This window comes from Amphiprion ocellaris, chromosome 13 (genome assembly GCF_022539595.1).
Source record: "Amphiprion ocellaris isolate individual 3 ecotype Okinawa chromosome 13, ASM2253959v1, whole genome shotgun sequence".
In the NCBI taxonomy this organism is placed as follows: domain Eukaryota; kingdom Metazoa; phylum Chordata; class Actinopteri; family Pomacentridae; genus Amphiprion; species Amphiprion ocellaris.
Window position 1 is genome coordinate 22635793 of NC_072778.1, and position 21585 is coordinate 22657377.

The following is a 21585-nucleotide window of genomic DNA, read 5'->3' on the forward strand; positions in this document are numbered from 1 at the left end:
GTGGAAAAAGGAAGTCCTACAGATTTGTGTTATGTGTGAGTTAAAGGACATGTCCTGGTCAAAGATAACGCCAAGGTTCCTCACAGTAGTACTGGAGGCCAATGTAATGCCATCCAGAGTAACTATATGCTTTGAAAGCAATTTTCTAAGATGTTTGGGGCCAAATACAATGACTTCAGTCTTGTCTGAATTTAGTAGTAAGAAATTATAGGTCATCCAGGTCTTTATGTCCTTAAGACAATCTTGCAGTCTGGCTAGCTGATTAGTTTCATCTGGCTTCATAGATAAACACAATTGAGTGTCGTCAGCATAACAATGGAAATTAATACAGTGCTTCCTAATAATATTGCCTAAGGGAAGCATGTATAATGTGAACAGTATCGGTCCTAAGACAGAACCCTGAGGAACTCCATGATTAACCCTAGTATGCTCAGAAGAGTCATTGTTGACATGCACAAACTGGAACCTGTCTGATAAGTAGGATTTAAACCAGTCCAACGCTGTCCTATTAATGCCAATACAATGTTCTAGTCGCTGTAATAAAAGTTTGTGGTCGATTGTATCGAATGCCGCACTAAGGTCCAACAAAATACGTATGGAGACCAGTCCATTATCTGACGCTATGAGAAGGTCATTAGTAACTTTCACCAGAGCTGTTTCTGTGCTATGATGCACTCTGAAGCCTGACTGAAACTCTTCAAACAAGCTATTCCTTTGCAAATGTTCACATAATTGATTTGCAACTGTTCTTTCCAGAATTTTAGAGAGAAATGGGAGGTTAGAATTTGGTCTATAGTTGGCTAAAACATCTGGATCTAGAGTGGGCTTTTTAAGTAAAGGTTTGATTACAGCCACCTTAAAAGCCTGTGGTACATAGCCTGTTACTAGAGAGAGATTAATCAGATCTAACATTGTGGAATTAATTAAAGGTAAAGCCTCCTTGAACAGTCTAGTTGGGATCTAAAAGACATGTCGATGGTTTGGATGTAGAAACTATTGAAATTGGTTCAGAGAGATGTATGGGAGTGAAAAATTCTAAATATCCATCTGGTCTTACAGCCAATTCTAAAGCATCTGTACTCGATGATACATCTGTGACATTTGTAGGAAGGGCCAGATTAATTTTTTCTCTAATCGTGATAATTTTATTTGTAAAGAAGCTCATGAAGTTGTTACTGCTCAAAGCTAAAGGAATACAAGGTTCAACAGAGCTCTGGCTCTTTGTCAGCCTGGCTACAGTGTTGAAGAGAAACCTGGAGTTGTTCTTGTTTTCCTCTATTAAATATGAATAATATGTTGTCCTGGCATTACGAAGAGCTTTTTTTTTTTTTTTTTTATAAATTACTAGACTGTTTTTCCAAGCTACATAAACTTCCTCTAAATTAGTGGAATACCACTTCCTTTCCAGCTTTTGGGATACCTGCTTTAAAGTCCGCAGCTGGGAATTATACCAAGGAGCAGGTCCTCTGAGATATAACGTTCTTTTTCAGGTATGGACACCTTTGCAGCAGCGACACAGTAGCTCGGCTACATCCTCACAGGTAGTGTCATTAAGCCAGTGCAGGATAAAGTGGAGGCAATCCGACTGAGGGAGAGACTGACGACCCGGAAACAGGTGAAGTCGTTTCTTGGTCTGGTGGGCAGGTACCGGCGTTTCATTCTAGGCTTCTCTGCGAGAGCGGCAGCTTAACGGATCTCACCAGCACAGCAAAAACTTAGGTGGTGTGGGGTGAGGAGCAGGAAAAAGCTTTCCAGGACCTGAAGGAGGCTCTATGTCAGGAGCCGGTGCTGCGGAGCCCAAAGTTTGATCTGCCATTCACAATCCAGACAGATGCGTCCCACAGAGGAATACGTGGAGTCCTCTTACAAAGAGAGGGAGAAGAGAGGAAACCAATGGCTTACATCAGCAGGAAGCTGTTTCCCAGAGAGACCAGGTACTCAGTGGTGGAGTTGGAGTGTCTGGCCATGAAGTGGGCAATCGACACCTTCAAGTACTACTTGCTTGGGAGAGAGTTCAAGCTGGAGACCGACCATAAGACCTTGCAATGGTGGGAGAAGATGAAAGATACCAACAGCCGGGTCAATAGCTGGTTCCTGTCCCTTGACCATACCGGTTCTCCATCCACTATCGGGCAGGGAAGCAGAACACAGTGGCTGACTTTTTGTCTCGCAACGTGGTTGGCGAGCCTGCCGGAGGAGAATTGTGAGGGTGCTGGAAAGCATCCCCCTCACTAAGGAAAGTATATATGTATATTGACAGTTGGACAGACTGATACAAGTTTATTTATTGTTCTGCGTTTGGGGGGGAAACCTGTTAACCTCTCTCTCTCTTGAGCTTGACTTCAGGGGGGTGTGTTCCATGGAGTGCACACATGAGGATGCGGCCACAGGATCCCAGCAGTTGTCACTTATCTGATTAGACAGAATTGAGAGATGAGAGAGGGGAGGGGTTACAGGCACACTGGCAACTCATCAGAGTTACCCGTGTGCCAGAAATAAGGGAACCGAGGAGGATGCAATTAATTGCGTTATTATTTTTAAGGCGTTATTTTTGCTGTAATTAATTAATTTAAATTAATGCGTTAAAGTCCCAGCCCTATATTAGGTTTTTTCATAGTACTTGATGTTTTTTTGTGACTGCACTTGGGGATACATTCAAAGTTTTTGCAATTTTTCTGGACTGACTGAACTTAATTTCTTAAAGACACGATGGACTGTCGTTTCCGTTTTCTTAGCCAATTGGTTCTTCTAACAGTTGTCAAATAGGGCTGTCAACTGTGTACCAACCTGACTTCTACACAACACAACTGATGGTCCCAATCCCATTAAGGCCTTGTCCACACGTAGCCGGGCATCTCACAAAACGAAGATATTTTTCTACGATTCGGCCTATCATCCACACAAAAACGCAGATTTACGTCATCAAAAACGATTCTTTTTAAAAACTCCGACCAAAGTGAAGATTTGCGAATTCTCCGTTTTATGCGTCTGCATGTGGATGTCAGTAACCGGGGTTTTGCATTTTGAAATGTCACCGCCTGCGACAAAATATGTTCTTACGTCACATATGCGACCTGTGTTTACATTCGGTAACAGTATGGATGCTCTCACAAGGTTTTGGGCGCTGTTTCTTGTACAGGCGCTTTTTACTTGCTTGTTTTTACAAGCCCAGATACTGCTCCACATTCAACAACACAGGCGAAGGACGACTTTAAGGACGGTTATTCTTACTCTGATTGGATAGGATTTGGGGAACTACTGCCACCTAAAGTTCCGGCATGCTTATGAATGTGCTTAAAAACGCACTTATGCGGTTAGGTGTGGATGAAGTTTTTTTCTAAAAACGAGGTGGTGTGTACGTAAGTTTTTTTTCTAGATGGAGGGGGCAGGATATTCGGCTTTACAAAAACCCTGCTACATGTGGACAAGGCCTAAGAAGGCAAGAAATTTCACAAATTAACCTTGACAAGGCACACCTGTGAATTGAAAACCATTGCAGGTGACTACCTCATGAAGCTCACTGAGAGAAGCCCAAGGGTTTGCAAAGCAAATCTAAAATCTAAAACATATTCAGAGTTATTTCACAATTGTTTGTTTGCTACATAATTCCGGATATCTTGCTTCATAGTTTTGATGTCTTCATTAAGAATCTACAATGTAGAAAATAGAAAAAATAAAGATAAAACATTGAATGAGAAGGTGTGTCCAAACCTTTGACTGGTAGTGTAATAAAAATGAACATCATGTCAAATGGACGTTTTTTGTGAAAATTGGTTGTTAGTGTGGTCATGTCAATACTTTCAGAATCACAATAAGAATCATAGTACAAGAGCTTGCAGTCATAATTTTACATTAGAATATTATTTCTGTGCAGACTAATAGAAAATTCCTATGATGACCAATAACAGAGATCAAGAAACAAGGCTTTTCAGATCCCTACCATTCTTAACAAAATGCTAATTACAACACATAAAGGAATGTTCTTTTTGTATTTGGTAAGCATACAGGATGGAGTAGACATTGTACATGTGTATTTTTATACAATTAGGTTCTGATTCATTTAACTTGATTAGTCACTTCTTGTAGTAGTTTTTGGGGTGAACAGCCTCTACTTTCCTCACAGTCCTAAAAGCAGCAGTAGTCTGCTAGATGAATAAGGCAAAACTATAATTATGTTTTTATTGCACTACATAGTTTACCATGACTATACATGTGGATAATGTGTGAGTCATTATCCTCTCTATGCAGGAAGCATTGCAGTTGGCTTTTGATAGTTCCATCTTTCTTGATGGTCAGCACATTGCCTTCAACAGGAATGGAACAAGCTGACTAATGACAAAATAACAGCAGCCCCTATTACATTACTTGACACTTAATTTTTTTCTTTTCAATTCCTCCTCAGTCCTAACTTCATTCCAAGTAAATTGTGATGGTAAGATATTGTCTAAATGCCCAGTGAGTTTAAGAGAAGACACAGAGATCAGAAGGATACCGTCCTGGTGATCATTCCTGCAGTGTACTTTCAGTGAAACTGCTTTGTGCAGCTCTCTGCTGTTTCTTCTTGTAACTGGGCCATCGACACACTGGGCAGCAGTGTCTACCTGCTGCCAACCACACCACAATGCACTGCTGGTGAAAGGCATGGCCACATGGCAGACCCGTCAGCAGCTCCTCACTCACAAAGTTCTCCAGACACACCACACACTCTGAACACTGAAGCATGTCACAAGGCCACCCAGCCCAATCACACTGCTGACAGTTAGAGACACACTTTGGTGTGAGGCAGCCATCCTTCAGTGTCTTGTCAGCTAATGGTGAGCTTTCGTTCCTATGACTGCAACAGAGGGATGATGCAACAGCAGTGCACACATGCTGGCAGCTGCTGGGGTTCATGTTCCTACACACAGATAGCTGTGTGTTGCTGTCCTGATTGCACAATGATCTCTTGTGCCTTATGCTCCTGTGTAAAGGTCTGATGGGACATGAAGGAGGGGAGTCCCTATTTGCCCTGCACTCTGTATCTGAATGTGAGCAATCACTCTCCTCATCCAGCTTTTCATCTAATTTGTTTCCACTGTAAAGTCTAACAGCTCTGAGCCTCCACGTTGGCAGTGCTTTAATGTAATCTATGTTTACTAATGGGCGAAGCCACAGATCAGGGAATGCAAAACGCTCAAATAAGACGTTGGGATCATCCTCCCAGTCTGAATGATCAGATGGGAACTGCTGTAATGAAGCAATTGGGTGGAGCAGATAGGACGCGTACCAGTCCCACAGACTGGCCAGCCACTCCAGGTTGGTAGTGCTGTCCTCTTGGCTCCTGTCACCACAGCGGCGTTTCTTCTCAAAGTAGTCAACCAACAGACCATGGGCCAGGTAAGTGGACAGGAAGAGAGCTGGGTGGGATGAGTAGAAGGTCCAGTCAGCTCTCACAAGGCTGGCCAATGTGGTGGTATCAGCATAACGTAGCAGCTTCAGACTGTAACCATACAGAGTATCCAGATAGGGCAGCTGAAGGAGAGCCTAGAAGGAGTGATCAATCAGTGATTAGTGATTACATATTGTTAATTTAGCTCTATACTGAGTCAAATCATTAATGGTCATTTAGGTTAGGTAGTTTGGTACTTATTCTGCTAGTTTAGAGCTATATACAGTGGTGCCTGAAAGTTGGGGAAACCGTTAGAATGATTTATATATTTCTGTATAAATATGACCTAATAAATCATTGGATTTTCACAGTAATCCTAAAGAAAACCCAATTAAACAAAAGATGGAAAAATATACTGGATCATTTATTTATTGAGAAAAAAGATCCAACATTACACATCTATGTGTGGCAAAAGTATGCAAGCCTTTACAATTAGCCGTTTTGATGTTGAAATTAGAGCGAGGAGTTTTCGATCAATGGGATGACAATCAGGTGTTAGTGGGCACTCTGTTGTATGTAAAGGACAGTGATCTATCAGAATCTAAGCATGCAAGCATTTGCATGGGTCGTTCTCTTTATCCATTTTTAGGATTTTTGTGAATATTGAGATGATGTGTCTGGTCATTTGTGCAGAAATAAAGGGTTCGCATAATTTCAAGCTCCCTGGTCTCTTTCTTTTGTCCTATACTAGGCAAGAATCCCAATTCCCTCAGAACAGTGAAGGCCATAGCATATGATTCACATAATCGTCATACTCATCAAACTATTCAGTGACCCCTTGTGCTCGATCAATGAGGGCACTGTCATTCTGGAAGAGACCTCTTCCATCAGGATAAAAACATTTTTATCATAGAACAAAGGTTATCACTCAAAGCAGTTTTGTAATGATTTGCACTGAACCTTCCCTCTTAAGAGAATAATTGGAGCAAAACAAGGCCAGTCAAATGGCCGTTACAGCAAAACACAGTCACCAGACTCCCAAATCATTTGATGAGAATATGGTGAGGAATGACTAATCTGATAACATCATGTTTCCCCATCTCTATAGAACAGTGCCTTTTTTACAACACTGAACTCTCAAATGTGCATTAATTTTTGTAATGATATATATAACACTATATGCACTATAATACTATACTACTCTGTAAGTAATCCTTGACAAGTCAATTCAGTTCAATTTTATTTTATTTGCATAGCACCACTTCACGGCATGTCATCTCATTGCACTTCACATAGTAAGATACAGACCTTATGACAGACTGTTCTCGCTGATGGCTAATCACGTCCTGCATTGATATTCTCAATCACATGAGGAAGAGCTACTCTTCCATTTTTTGTACATTTCAACTGATGCACAAGCATCATAAAAACTGCTTCTGGTCATGTTTCCTGATGTCTTTCCTGTACATATAGAGCAGCTGTCACTTAAACAGTATTTTTATTAAAACAACAGCTAGTTGAGTTGTCTGTGATTGAAGCTCCTGCCATCTGTGTCCCAGCCATGAAATCTCTTTCATATTCACTCTTTTCAGCATGTTCATATATGCCAGAGAGCAAGATGCTGAATGTTACAAATATTTTGTCAGGTCATATTGTTTGCAAATACTATGCTTTATTATGCTTTCAGACATTGATTTACCTCTATGGCACTGCACAGTACAAGGACTGAAAAAACAGATTATTGAAGGCAACCACCTCAGTGTAAACAGAGCAATATATAGAGTAGGCCAGAAACAATGTCATTAAGTGGTCGCTGTATTGACAGATTTTTACAATAACTCCTTGACTAATAATACTCTAAAGGTGACTTGTAGAGGATTCTTAGAAACAAACAAAAGTTCCGTTCAGTATTACTTACAAAATTTTAAGGCATAAAAACATAAAACCTAAACAAAGCTAAGTTGTATCATTTTATTTTTTTAAACATTCAAACCTCTATAGTTTGCACTCATTGCCAAGAATTATTTTTGCCTCTACACATGAGCACATGTATGCATGAATAACACAAAATGGGAAACTACTAAAGTCCTTTTAGGCAAGTCTCGCCACTTGGCAGCCATCATGATAATGTCCCTGGGCAGTTATTTCAGAATAACAAGACCAGGCCCTTTTTAAATAAACAGGTAGAGAGACAGAACCGCAATTTAAATGGTTACTTGAACATTGAAACTGTATGTATAGAATCCCAAATAAAATCTAATAAAAAGCACTCTTAAAAGTTTGTTCACTTTACCCCAAAATATGGAAGTGTTTTTCCCCCACAGGTTAGACTTCTACTATGCATGAGCACAGTTACGACACTGTGCTGGCATTATTGCAACATGTTTAGCTCAACGTTTCCCAGTTCGGCTGATACAAAACAAACAATTTGCTTTTGGGGAGAGGTGCAGAGCATGTGCCATTCAGCAGCAATCCTTGGTGTTAATGAATTCTTCAATAGATTTAGAACAAAAATAGAAACTATTCAGGATTCTTTAAGAGGTGACTATCTCCCTTATAATATCTGAGAACATGTCCACAGTGGCACTAGTGTGATTAAAACTCTAGGAGGAAAAGTTCCAGTTTAGCTTCAGGGATGGTTAATCATTAAAAACTGTGTAAATTTAATCTTTGAAAAATAATGTCAACATAAGAAGAATTTGTAAGTGTGGTCTGTTATGAAAATCATGTGGTATAGGTAATTTCCTACCAGAACAGGGAGCCAGGACACCAGCAGTACAGAGTTGTAGGTTCCAAGGGTGCGAATGAGGACTACAAATCGTTTCACTGTTGCCCCCTGTCCATGACAGTAAATACATGTTAAAAATAAACTGAGCAGTAACTACAGGATTAACTATGTTTCTGTCTTTTCTCTCTTCAGCATTGTGCATAAGGTGTTTAATCCTGAAAGTATCAAGATTGTGTTACAAAAAAAGCCCTGTATTCAATATATAACTAATATTAATAAAAGCACAAAAATAATATCATCAAAATTTACTTGAAGTATTAAAATACATTGTATGTCCAAAAAAAGTCACACACTAATATTTTGTTGGATCACCTGTAGCTCTGAGTATGGCACACATTCGCCATGGCATCATTTCGATAAGCTTCTGCAATGTCACAGCATTTTTTCTGTCCAGAGGTGCATTGATTTTCTGCCAAGATCTTGCATTGTTGATGGGAGAGTCGGACCACTGTGCAAAGTTTTTTTCAGCACATCCCAAAGATTCTCTATGGGGCTTAGGGCTGGACTCTGTGGAGGCCAATCCATGTTTGAAAATGATGTCTCATGCTCCCTGAACAACCCATTCACAATGTGAGCCTAATGAATCCTGGCATCGTCATCTTGGAATATGCTCGTGCCATCAGGGAAGAAAAACTCTATCGATGGAAAGACCTGGTATGTTTTAGTATACAGTGGTCCCTCGTATATCGCGGGGGTTATGTTCCAGACCCTCCCGCGATAGACGAAAATTCGCGATATAGAGACCATATTGTAACCCTTAAATATTGGTCCACTCACCTGTCTCCAGGGCTGTAGGTTACACCGGTTACAATTATTTTGCATTTTTATGCTCATGTCTTTTGCTGTCTTTCATGCTAAACATCCCCAGCAGGACAGGACAGTTTCCTGCAGGTTTTATTCACTGCTCAGCACAACAAACACGGACCGCTCTTACTGGCACAACATAAATAAACACAAAAATAATAAACAAAATAAAGTAAATGCAAATTAACACAATCATACACAAATTTGATACTAGAATATTTATTTTATTATAACTCCGCCAAGGAACGCGGTGGAGTTATGTGACGATCAGTGTACGTTTCTCTGTGAATCTGTCTGTCCTATGCAATACTACTCAAAACAGACCAACGGATTTGGATGAAATTTTCAGGGAAGGTCAGAAATGACACAAGGACCAAGTGGTTAGATTTTGGCAGTGATACGGCTTATAGTCTGGATCCACAGATTTGTTAAAGATTTCCTACTGCAAGATATAGTGGCTGGCACGGCGTCACTGTAACCATGACAACAAGTGAACGCTGCCTCAGCTCCCCGCTGACGATCATGTGATCCTACTACAAATCTGCCATTGCCGACTGATCGGAATTGATACAAGGAACAATTGATGTATTGATTAAATTGTGGGGGTGTTTGAGTCCCATCACATATGTCCCGCTACATATTCAGGTCAGACGATTCACGCACACATGCATAACACACGTCTGTGTTCAGCGCCAGGTCAGAGAATGAACAGTCTTGGCAGAGTATTGGGCTCTCTGAGTGTTTTTCTTGTTGATATGTATTTTAAGGCTTTATAAATCCTCCCCACACACCTCACATCACCGCAGAGCAACACTATGCAGGGATCAGACGTGTGTGTGAGACAGACAGGCCAGATACTGAATGCCGCTATACCATATGCATTATACTCAGGGGAGATGGAGGAGACTGACTACGGTCGCTGAGTCAATCAGAGCCCAGCGCTGTACGCTGGTTGCTATGACTGAACTGTTGTGCTGCAATGCAACATAGGAGTTCGGGGCATTGGGGGTTTAAATGTCATTAATGTGGTTTATGTTAGTGTTCCAGTGTTATTAGTATTTACACTATATTGCCAAAAGTATTCGCTCACCCATCCAAATAATCAGAATCAGGTGTTCCAATCACTTCCATGGCCACAGGTGTATAAAATCAAGCACCTAGGCATGCAGACTGCTTTTACAAACATTTGTGAAAGAATGGGTCGCTCTCAGGAGCTCAGTGAATTCCAGCGTGGAACTGTGATAAGATGCCACCTGTACAACAAATCCAGTCGTAACATTTCCTCGCTCCACAGTCAACTGTCAGCTGTATTATAAGAAAGTGGAAGTGTGTGGAAACGACAGCAACTCAGCCACCATGTGGTAGGCCACGTAAACTGATGGAGTGGGGTCAGCGGATGCTGAGGCGCATAGTGCCAAGAGGTCACCAACTTTCTGCAGAGTCAATCGCTACAGACCTTCAAACTTCATGTGACCTTCAGATTAGCTCAAGAACAGTGCTTCAGCAGAGAGCTTCATGGAATGGGTTTCCATGGCCGAGCAGCTGCATCCAAGCCACACATCACCAAGTGCAATGCAAAGCGTCGGATGCAGTGGTGTAAAGCCGCCGCCACTGGACTCTAGAGCAGTGGAGACGCGTTCTCTGGAGTGACGAATCGCGCTTCTCCATCTGGCAATCTGATGGATGAGTCTGGGTTTGGCGGTTTCCAGGAGAACGATACTTGTCGGACTGCACTGTGCCAAGTGTAAAGTTTGGTGGAGGGGGATTATGGTGTGGGCTTGTTTTACAGGAGCTGGACTTGGCCCCTTAGTTCCAGTGAAAGGAACTCTGAATGCTTCAGCATACCAAGACATTTTGACAATTCCATGCTCCCAACTTTGTGGGAACAGTTTGGAGCTGGCCCCTTCCTCTTCCAACATGACTGTGCACCAGTGCACAAAGCAAGGTCCATAAAGACATGGATGACAGAGTCCCGTGTGGATGAACTTGACTGGCCTGCACAGAGTCCTGACCTCAACCCGATAGACCACCTTTGGGATGAATTAGAGTGGAGAATGAGAGCCAGGCCTTCTGGTCCAACATCAGTGTGTGACCTCACAAATGCGCTTCTGGAAGAATGGTCAAAAATTCCCATAAACACACTCCTAAACCTTGTGGACAGCCTTCCCAGAAGAGCTGAAGCTGTTCTAGCTGCAAAGGGTGGAACGACGTCATATTGAACCCTATGGATTAGGAATGGGATGTCACCTACGTTCATATGCGAGTCAAGGCAAGTGAGCGAATACTTTTGGCAATATAGTGTATGTTTTATTGTGTTTTTGTGGTTTAGTCAGCCTAGTTAGTTTGATTAAGTGTTATGTTGTCAGGACCGTGAGTGTGAAGTGTAGTGTGTTTGATGACTTCCTGCCACATTTATACTGTAGTCTGTGTCAAACTAAAAGCCCTAGGCAATTATAATGTTCTTAAAGAGTAGGCAGATATTGGCTAGCGTTACCTTTTAATGCAACTTGCCACAATAAGAATTACAGAAAAAATATCTGTACTGAAAAATTCCGCGACATAACGAAACATCCGTGGAACTAAACCTAATCCAAAAATCCGTGATATAGTGAGACCATGAGAAGTGAACCGCAATATAGTGAGGGACCACTGTACTTAGGTAGTCAGCTGACCTCATTGAGCACATAATGTTGCTGAACCTGACCCTGACCAACCCCAGATCTTAACACTGCCCCCACAGGCTTGTACGGTAAGCACTAGGCAAGGTGAGTGCATCACTTCATCTGCCTCTCTTCTTACTGTCATACGCCCATCACTTTGGAACAGGCTAAATCTGGACTCGTCAGACCACATGACCGACCACATTTCTTCCTCAAAGATGATGGTTCACCACTGTCCTTCGAGGTTTTAATAATGTGTTGGATGATTCTTAATACGATTTTAGTAGTTTTAGACATCTCCTTAGTTTTCTTTGCATGATGTGGGCCAATAATTTCACCTTCTTAAATGGATTAACATCCTTTCTATAATCACAGGATATGTCTTCCAACATGTTCTTTAAGAAATGAGAAGCTCCTAACTGCATCAACTAGGGTTAAGTTGTTGCCTGCTGAAACGTATTCATGACTGTACTTATTATCCAATGGAAGGCTTGTACTTATTTGCTTAGTTAAATCCAGGTGATGACTTATTTTTTTTGGACAGGCAGTGTACTTTGTTATGTGGAATGGTTCCTTTTTTTTAGTTTATTGCTGTTTATACAGTACACTATACTGTTGCATGTTACTGTTACAAATTACATTTTAATGTTGAAGCTGCTCAACGTAGAACTGAATTTTGGGTATTCTGATTCATAAAAATGTACCATGTTCAATTTGCTGATCAAGTCCTTTTTATGTACATAATGGTAATGAAGCAAGTGACCTGTGTAATGAAGAGGTCCATCCAGGCCAACAAGTTGACGAGCACCAGACTGAGGACAAACAGATCATTGACCTCTGGCTGTACTGAACGCAGGAAAGTATCCATGGCAGCTAAGGACAGGATCTCCCCAGTACTATAAGCAGAGTGGACAGAGGAAAACAGAAGGTGAGAAGAGGTTGAGAAAAAGGAGGGGAGAAACGGAGAGGGAAAAAAATAATTAAAATGGAAGGAGAACAGAAAAATCATCATTTGCATGTTTAATCATCACCTGTCACCGTAGCGATAAATGCCCTCAGGCATCTTGAGAATATAGGCAGGACTCTGTGTCACACCGATTTCAGATAGGGTGCTGAGGTTGTCCCAGTGTCGTACATCCACAAAGATAAACTCAATCCTGCCAGTGAACTTGACGGACAGTGAGGAGAAGAAGGTGGGCGGCTGGGACAGACGGGCGAACAGAAACATCTTTACTGGGTAAGTAGGATCAGAGTGCCACTCCTCCATTAGCTGCTCAGACTGACGCAAAGTTTTGATTCGATGAGCCACATGTGAGGTCATCCAGCGGAAAATGTATTCAGTTTCAATGCGACGGCCATTGTATTCTTTTAGCATGACTTTGCCCTTAGACGCTGAAGTCTGAGGAACAGACATGATGAGAGTGGAGTGCTGCCAACCACGTTTGATACATGACCTGGTGGAAAGAACAGAGAAGCACTTTGTTTGTATTACATAACAACAGTATTACTGTGCAGTTTGATGCCTTTACCATTCAAATGTACACATTTTATAACTGAACAAATTCTGCAGGAATACCATCCATAAATCCTGAGTGTAAATATTCACATTACACATTACATTACAGTGAAAGGTGTTTGCAGTATTTTTTCCACCTCCTTTGAACGAGAACATTTGTGGTACTTATATCTGGGCTCATGTAAAATCTTTTAGTGTTGAATCTTATATTTAGAAAAAACAACAGCGGTTTCTCTTGTAGGAATACAACAATAATGAAAATGTCGGTACCAAGTTCATGCCAACATTCTAAATACATGATGGTAATTGCTTTTCTATGGTTCCAAAGATGCTAGGAATCAATTATCACATCCAATATTTATAACTTTTCTAAAGTTTGGCATTGTTATTATTTAAACTGATTAAAGATTAAATAAATACATTTAAAATCGCACTACTAGCCACCTCTTTTGATCTGTAGTCAGTACCTTATGGCCTGACTGAGTACACGTCACCAGTAAGAGCCAATAAACACTGTAAGATACATGTTGTTAAGTTCTCTTTTACTTAAACATATGTAAAAAAACAATAAACAAAGGCACCCCAACAAAGTATTGTGCTTGTATTTGTTTTGATACCTAGATTTTCATTTTCACTGCAAATGCATATCAGTTTGAAATGCTGATCATCAAACTCCTTGATTAATAAAAATTATGATTTCCCCTGAAAAAAAAAAACATATTGGTCAATCCCTACATGGTACCACTGATGCCATAAGTACTGAAGATACTGGAATAATAACAACAAAATGTGGAATGGCGGCAGAAAGTGCAGCTGCTGGAACAAGTCCACGTTGTTGCAAGTTGTAGACAATCAAAATCCAGTGTGCAAACAGTGTCACACACCATGTCAAACAGGAGGAAACACCTCAGATGTATCAAAATGTCATCCTGATCTGTTCACAGAATTCATGGTGAGTTATAGTTAATTTCATATTATCAGCATGTATTGTAACGTTACTATCAGCTTTTGCGTCAGGTAGCTCATAACGTTAGGCTGCCAATGTTACCATCTTTTAGGGAACAATTTTTTTCGTGTCAGCTATGGAATTTCAGTGGCATTGATGTCATGGCATCTGTACTTTATAGAGAAAACATTGTGGACTGATGTTAAAAACAAACATAAGGGCTGAAAAACGTTATTCATTTTAATAGGTGTAACCCACCGAAGACAATCCACAAATGTGTACCATGGTCAACAAAGATTTTGTTATTCACAAACATAATATTTTCGCGTTATGTAAAATAATGCCCACAATAACAACTTAATTCACAAATATACTGTTTAAAGCATAAACACATAATTTAAACATGTAAAAATGATACAGTCTTGTAAATGTAAACAGCTTCAGTGCAAAAATACTTAAAGTGATATTTATGCATCAGTGGATCCATTTTTGCACATTACACAGGTTTTGCACATTTGCAGATGCCATTTCAGGTCAGTTTGTTGACTTTCCTCTTATGTGTTTGTGGATTTTGGTCCAATTTGAATCAGAATTGACCTCTAGAAAAAAAATCTACAACTGTGAGGTGCAGTTACTAGTTACTCCAGGTGGCGTGATTCCCTCACATGAGCTGATGGAACTCTGTTTCTAGAAGACCGATAAAACAAGTATTTCTATCTGTACAACAGTAGACAAAAGAAGAAGAGTAGCAGCCTAGCTTCCACCAGGAAGTGACAGACAAATGGAGCATCTTTGTTCATCTCAGTGGTTATTCTTCAAAAGTGGGTTCGTTGGGTTCATTATTGCCATCTTCGCATCAATGTGCTATGCTGCGCTTGCTTGCTCAATGGTGCAACTGTCAGCTAACCTTGTGTGATTAAGTTCTCAGCCTCTTTTGAATCATTAACTAGTTGAGATGCAGCTATTACTGGTTCTTCTAATACAACCACAAGTACCGTACTACTACAGCTGTGAATACTATACCAACATAGGAATCCTAATACCTAATGAAAATCATGAAAACCACCACCAATTTTACACTATGACATATTTTCTATTCATATCGAGCTATTTTTACACATATTACTATTAATAAACTCTTTTAACAAAGAAAAAGATGAAGAGACAAAGTATACTAAGCTATTTTTGAGTTTAACGACAGTGTGATGCACTGCATTTACTAGAGCATTCTCTACTTTTACCTAGTAAACATAAAATATACCTAAGCGTACCTAAAATGTAAAAGACCAGCAATAAACAGATTTAAAGCACACTCTTGAGTTTTGTATTATATAAAACAATGCATTAGCTTTGTGTTTTCACGCTGTCTTGAATTGCACATTAACTAAGTTGCATTTACATACACTCAGAGGTTTACCAACATGCAGTGCCTTTACAGTTGTACTTTAATGTAATCATTAAAATGCGTTTTGTTGAAATAGCTGTTTTCATTAGTAGAATGTAACCAAATATAAAAGTAACATTGTGATACACTAAGAAATGCACAGAAGAACTATCATCCAGGGCACTGAACTGTCAACCAAAAACTCCCTGGCTAATAGGGATGCGCCCTGAAAAAGAGACAAAAATTTGATTTTTCAGGATGCCACTTCTGTGTCAAAGGTTCAGTACCAGCTTTATGTTCAATGGAATGTGTAATGGCTGGAGATCATGGACTTATTTTCTGGGACTCCCGAGTATGCAGGGATTATGATGAGCTTTAAAAGAAGAGACTGGCAAAATATATGCTTCTGTGTTGCTTTTACATGAAAAACCACCTCAAAATGTAATGGGCAAATACCAAATATATATAGTACAAGTGTTCTCACTAAAAAATGTAGCATAAAAATAAGTTGGAGGAAGGTATTTTTGTCAATGCCAATTCACTTAACTCAGAGACTGAAGTAAGTCCACATAAAACAGACATTGCATGTATGTTAGTAAATGCTGATTCATTTTAGTAATCTGTTTTGATGAAGCAAAATCTTCCAACCTGTAATCATTAGAACAGTTGAAGGTTCCAGTTCTGATCCCAAACTGAGACACTTTTTGCACCATCTTCCCCCAATTGGACTGACTGAGCAGGGCTTCCCGGTCCTGGGCAATGACCTGCAGGCAAATACAGGGACACGACAGGGTCACTGGAGTGATACAAAATCTGTCAAGGGACATAAAACATCTGAGGATCTGAAAACCCAGTGAAGCACTTTTATTAATGGTGGTAATGTCACAACAACAATCGAAAATTCTTAGTGGTAGCACACTGTTTGGCTAGTGTGGTTAACACTTCCATTGCTTTGATTGAATGCCCACAGGTCGGAGCTCTGTGAAAACTGTTAAGCTGAGGGACATTTAGAGATGACGGAAACTTGAAGACTAATTCGTAACCAATAAACAAGACCTGGGTGGGTTATTGTGTTTTCATGTCATCTATTGTGTTTCAGTGTGAACCAAGTAGGGATGGGTATCGGTAAGATGTTAATGGTATTGTAACCAATACGTCTTATGAATCCAGTACTTTAACAGTACTTTTATTGGTACCATTATAATTACTTATTGTTTTTAAGAGGAGATTTAAGATTGCTTTATTTTCTCATATGTACTGTGAAAAAAATGAATGTTCTTGGGTTCTCTGTAATAACTGTAATATTAACAAATCACATCATAGGCATTAATCCTGTGGTGATGGGATCATCAGTCTGTCAAATTTTACTCACAAAATAAAATATTTTGCACTGTGTTTCCTTAGACTCTCCAGCATTATATCAGAATTAAAAGCTTCACCTTGAACAGATATTTAATAAATGTCAGCACTCTGTGTTGATAACACCTCTTTCGCTCTTCAGTTGAGTATAAAATAATGCAGTACTTTTTCTTTGACAGTATTGGTACTGTGTGATAGAAACAGTTCAAGTACTTCTTCTGCCACTAACACCAACATCAGCAGTCAAACACTTCTCTCAATTCAATTCAATTTCATTTATATAGCACCAATTACGAGTCAAATTGTCTCAAGACGCTTTATAGCACCCAAATGCCTGAACCCCGAGAGCAAGCCCTAAGGCGACAGTGGCAAGAAAAACTCCCTTTTAACAGGGAAGAAACCTTGAGCAGAACCCGGCTCTTTATGTGGGGGACCCATCTGCCTGCTGGCCGGCAGGTTGAGAGGGACAGAAGAGGTAAGGCTGGGTTATACTTTCCGCACGAACAAGCCACGCGGAAATCAGCCGCACGGAAATCCGTGCAAGAGAACGTGTGTGCATTTATACTCCGTGCGGCGTCTGCTCCCAAATTACAGGGGGCAGTGTATCGCAAACACACGTCTACCTGGTCGACTCTGGTACTAAACTAGAGAAGAAGAAGTTTGCCATTGTTTACACCATTACAACATGGCATTTTACTGAATAAAAGCATTTCAGCAGTTAGTTTTAATTTCACACCATGAATTGTTCATAACCCGGTTGTCGTGGTGACCTCTGTGTGATGAATCGTATAGGTACACGTATTTCTAGACTTCAGCTACAAGTAGGTCCTGGCCCTCCGCCATGTTTTTCCGCGTGGCTCCGTCCGCGTAGTTAGAAAAAATTTGGAGGTGCGCAGAGCGGAAATTTTCCACACGGAATGGCCGCTCGAGGGGGCGTGGGTGCGAAAATGACGTAATTTTTCCACACGGAGCTGCACGGACCTCGCGGACGCAGCAAGCATAAAACAAGCTTTAGAGAGGTAGAGGGGTAGAGAGGTAGAGGGGTGGAGAGGTAGAGAGGTAGAGGGGCAGAGGGGCAGAGGGGGAGGGATGGGAGAAGAGAGGGGGTGGGGAACAAGGAACATATTACACACAGTTTGATACATGCATGATAAGCTAGATGATACATACAAAGTACAAGCTAACATTGAAATTGATTCATAAGTTTACTGTTATGGTGTATGGCTCTGGCATTAAATATACTACATATATAGCTGGTAGTAAAATTCAAACACTATGTAGATAAGAATATCAAGTATAGTGAGGGCGATGCAGAGTAGGTTGGCGGAAATGGACAGCTGGAAGCAGCGGACTGGAGGAAGGTCAGCAGCAGCATCCCACAGTGGACATGATGGAGACTAAGCCAGTTGGTAGATCACCAACCGCAGATCTGAAGCATCCAGCTCCGGGACCAGGGACGCTCTCTGTATGGGATGACACTTTGCTGAATGTTTAAAAAGACTGATGATGTTTTTGTTCTTGCATACAAACAACTTGTTGCTTTTGTGGTCTAATCACATTTTCTCCTACATTGTTATCTGTTTGTGTGCTGCATGGAGCTGCAACTGATTGACAGAGCTACTCCACTCCTCACACACAAGGTGTTCTAGAACTCTGTTTTGGATTTGGAAAGCAAAGATGTATGTAGACACATACCTTATGGTAATGAGATAGAATGTGCAACACAACGTTCTTATTTTCAAAAGTACCGTTAGCAGGACTGTTAATGTCAGAGCTTGTCGATCCTGTAAGCTTTAAAAATTTTGCCCCAGGACTCGTTTAGTACTGGGACTGGGTACCCATCCCTAGATCTGAGAGCAGCCTAGTGTTTACTTCTGTTTGTTTCTGGCCTTTTCACAAAATCTCTATTTTAATAGGGCCAAATTCCCCAAAAAGTTTTGCACATTTACACATTTTTCTGTCTCTATCGTCAGACAACAGAACGCGTACGAAAAAGTGACAGAAATGCATCTCATTAGGACTACATGTCAATCAGCGCTTAACTTCATAGCCATTTCCAAGTTGTTGCTCTTCACTACTAAGATACTAACATTATAACCACAACTTTTCCCAACAAGCTCACCATCAGTTAAAAACAATGGCTATGTGAATTCTTTGATATTTCCATATAGAATGATAATGTAGAGAGAAAGTCCTGGTCTCACACAGTCATTCATATCTGTGCGAGCTATTTTGCTGTGGCTGTCAATCACAGATGCAGCACAAATCTAATTTCTGAGGTGGGCGTGGTCAGCAGCAGCTTGGCTTGCATTTAAGCTACTGACACCGAAACAGCCTGTTGAGAACAGACCTGAAACCAGGTGTTGTACAGTCATGGTGAAATTAATCTTTTTAGTATTTTGGGTTGAATAATTGAGAAAAACAAACACACATATTCTGGGAACATGTGACACTTTCACGAATTTGCTAGAAAAGAGCCCAATATGGGACCTTCAAGATACAAACAACTTTAAAATTTTCTTCTCATGCAGTCACAAAAACCAATGAAACCATTGAACCCCATTGACAGTGTCTTCTCATGGACCAACCTAGAGAAGACAGATCAAGAGCTCCCTCTGCTGCATAGGAGCAGTTCATTAAAATTAGCATCCTCAGAAGTAAACAATTAAGAACAGCCAAAACTACAGCGCACACCAATGCTTTCTAGAGTTCAGGCAGCACACACATCTTAATATCAGCTGTTGTGAGAAGACTGCTGTAAAAAACACTGCTGAGGGAAACCAAAAAGAATGTGAGTAGAGAAACTCAAGATATGGTCATTATATCAGTGGAAAATGTGCGTTGGTCAACTTTTAGATTTCTGGTTACAGCTGCTGGGGCTTTGTGAGACAAAATAAACGGTGTACAGATGGGATCTGCGTATGTGAATCCCACAATGAAGGACACAGAAGGAGCTCATGGTGTTGTTGGAGACATTCAGAAATCAAGGTAACACCAGTTCGGCATGGCTGCTACAACATTCTTCGGTTACACACCATCCCTTTCTGGTATAAGTTTAGTGGGATCATTGTTTGGTTTTCAACATGACAATGAGCAAAAACAGGCCTCCAGATTTGAAAGGGCCATTTGAGTTACAGTAAAATTAGATACTTTGGGATGAGAAAAGTGAAAGAAAAGCAATCAGCGAGTGTTCGTCATATATGAGGATTCTTTCAAGGCTATAGGAAAAGCTAGCTCCAGGTGACTACCTCATGAAGTTGGCTGAAAGAATGAATGTGTAAAACTGTTAAAACAGATGATGGTGAATAAGATTATTCAAGGCTATGTATGCAACACTATAAAACACTAGATGTCGGAAGAACATCAGCACCTCAGACCAAAGCAAGAGGGCACACCTGCCACACTTTCACATTTTATATACAGCCAAAAAAGGTTATGTACTTGAGAACAAACAGAAAATAATAGGGCCACAACCATTAGCTTACACTAGCATTGAAAAATACAATAAATGTCTTAGCAAGTTGTTGTCAACTTGAGTTACGCTATCCTCACTTCGCTTCTACTGCAGTGTGTTTGTGAAAACAACCAAACAGACCCACACACACATACAGTGGAGTTGAGCAGACTCCAAGAGAATGGAGAAAGAGAAGTAGAGGAGAACCTCCAAACAGCAGCAGAAACTCTGACACTAAGCTTAAAGAAAACAAGTGCACATAATTTAAGTGAAGGATTTTTAAAAAAAATTCCTTTGGATTTTAGGCACCGGCTGAACACTCAATTTATACTTAAACCTTCACAGTGCTGTGAGGAAGGTCACTGTCAGTCTATAAAGTGTAGGGAGGGACCATAGTTTCAAACACGAGACCAAAACACAGACTGGAGAAGCTTGGATAACAACACACAGATATAACATCCTTATCTGCCAAGGATGCCATTGCTAGCAGTTTCCTGTTAGATTAATGCTATAATGATGGTGAAAATCTTGCATAAAGCAACTTTGACTTTACCTATAACAAAAGCCAACACAGTTAATGTTTATGTTGAGCTATCTGAAAGCAACCCAACCAAACAGTCCTCATCCACACCACCTTCCTCTTCCTGTACAATGAATTTCTGCAAAACCGCCTTTAGCCTCCGGAGACTCTGCTGAGTCCCCCGACAACATACAGTTGTGGAATAAAGTTTTCAGACACCCCATGCATTTGTGAAATATTGCATTAATAATCACTCTTACATCTTCAAGTGCAATTTCTTTTAGTACAGTCACAGCCAAAATACAAAACAAATCCTAAAAAAGCCACTGAAAATTTAAAATTGATTTGTTCCATAAAAATATATAAGACATTTTGAGTAATGGACCACTTTAGTACAACATGACAAGACATAAACATAAATAAAGATAAAAAAATAAAAACATTAGCAGGAATGAATGTTATGTGTAGTGCACGTGTACAGAGGAAAAACAGTGTAACCTGTAAAAGAAACAGAATAAGTCACACACACCACTCGACTTATTCTATAAAAGGAAAACACAACAGCTGCTTGCATCCAAGCCACCACCTCATGAAGAACCTACGCTTTGGAAGGAGTATAGTCAGAACCTAAAGTCTGTTAATTAAGCACGCGCAGGTTTGCCCCGACTTTGGGAGGAGGGGTGCAGGCGGTCGGACACTCATGAGAAGAAAGGATCGGTATCGGCAGATGATGTACTACTATAATACCTCATCAGATGAAAGTTTCTCAAACTATTGAAGTGGAGG

At 40.4% G+C, this 21585-nt stretch overlaps 1 protein-coding gene across 6 annotated transcripts in view; it reads right to left on the reverse strand.

Annotated features, from left to right (window-relative positions):
* rnf103 (ring finger protein 103) overlaps positions 1 to 21585 on the reverse strand; it is a 59019-nt gene that overhangs the window by 17339 nt on the left and 20095 nt on the right. For 2 of the 6 annotated variants that reach the window (XM_023266609.3, XM_035946567.2), the window contains 5 exons: positions 16115 to 16230; positions 12652 to 13074; positions 12384 to 12516; positions 8118 to 8204; positions 3971 to 5523 (listed from right to left, as the gene is read on the reverse strand). In XM_023266609.3, coding sequence (XP_023122377.1) covers positions 4504 to 5523; positions 8118 to 8204; positions 12384 to 12516; positions 12652 to 13074; positions 16115 to 16230 — 1779 coding nt within the window. In that variant the 3' untranslated portion in view covers positions 3971 to 4503. Of the gene's footprint in view, positions 1 to 3970; positions 5524 to 8117; positions 8205 to 12383; positions 12517 to 12651; positions 13075 to 16114; positions 16231 to 17561; positions 18289 to 21585 lie in introns of those variants that run through there. The other 4 variants (XM_055016329.1, XM_055016330.1, XM_023266611.3 and 1 more) reach the window with 4 other exon arrangements.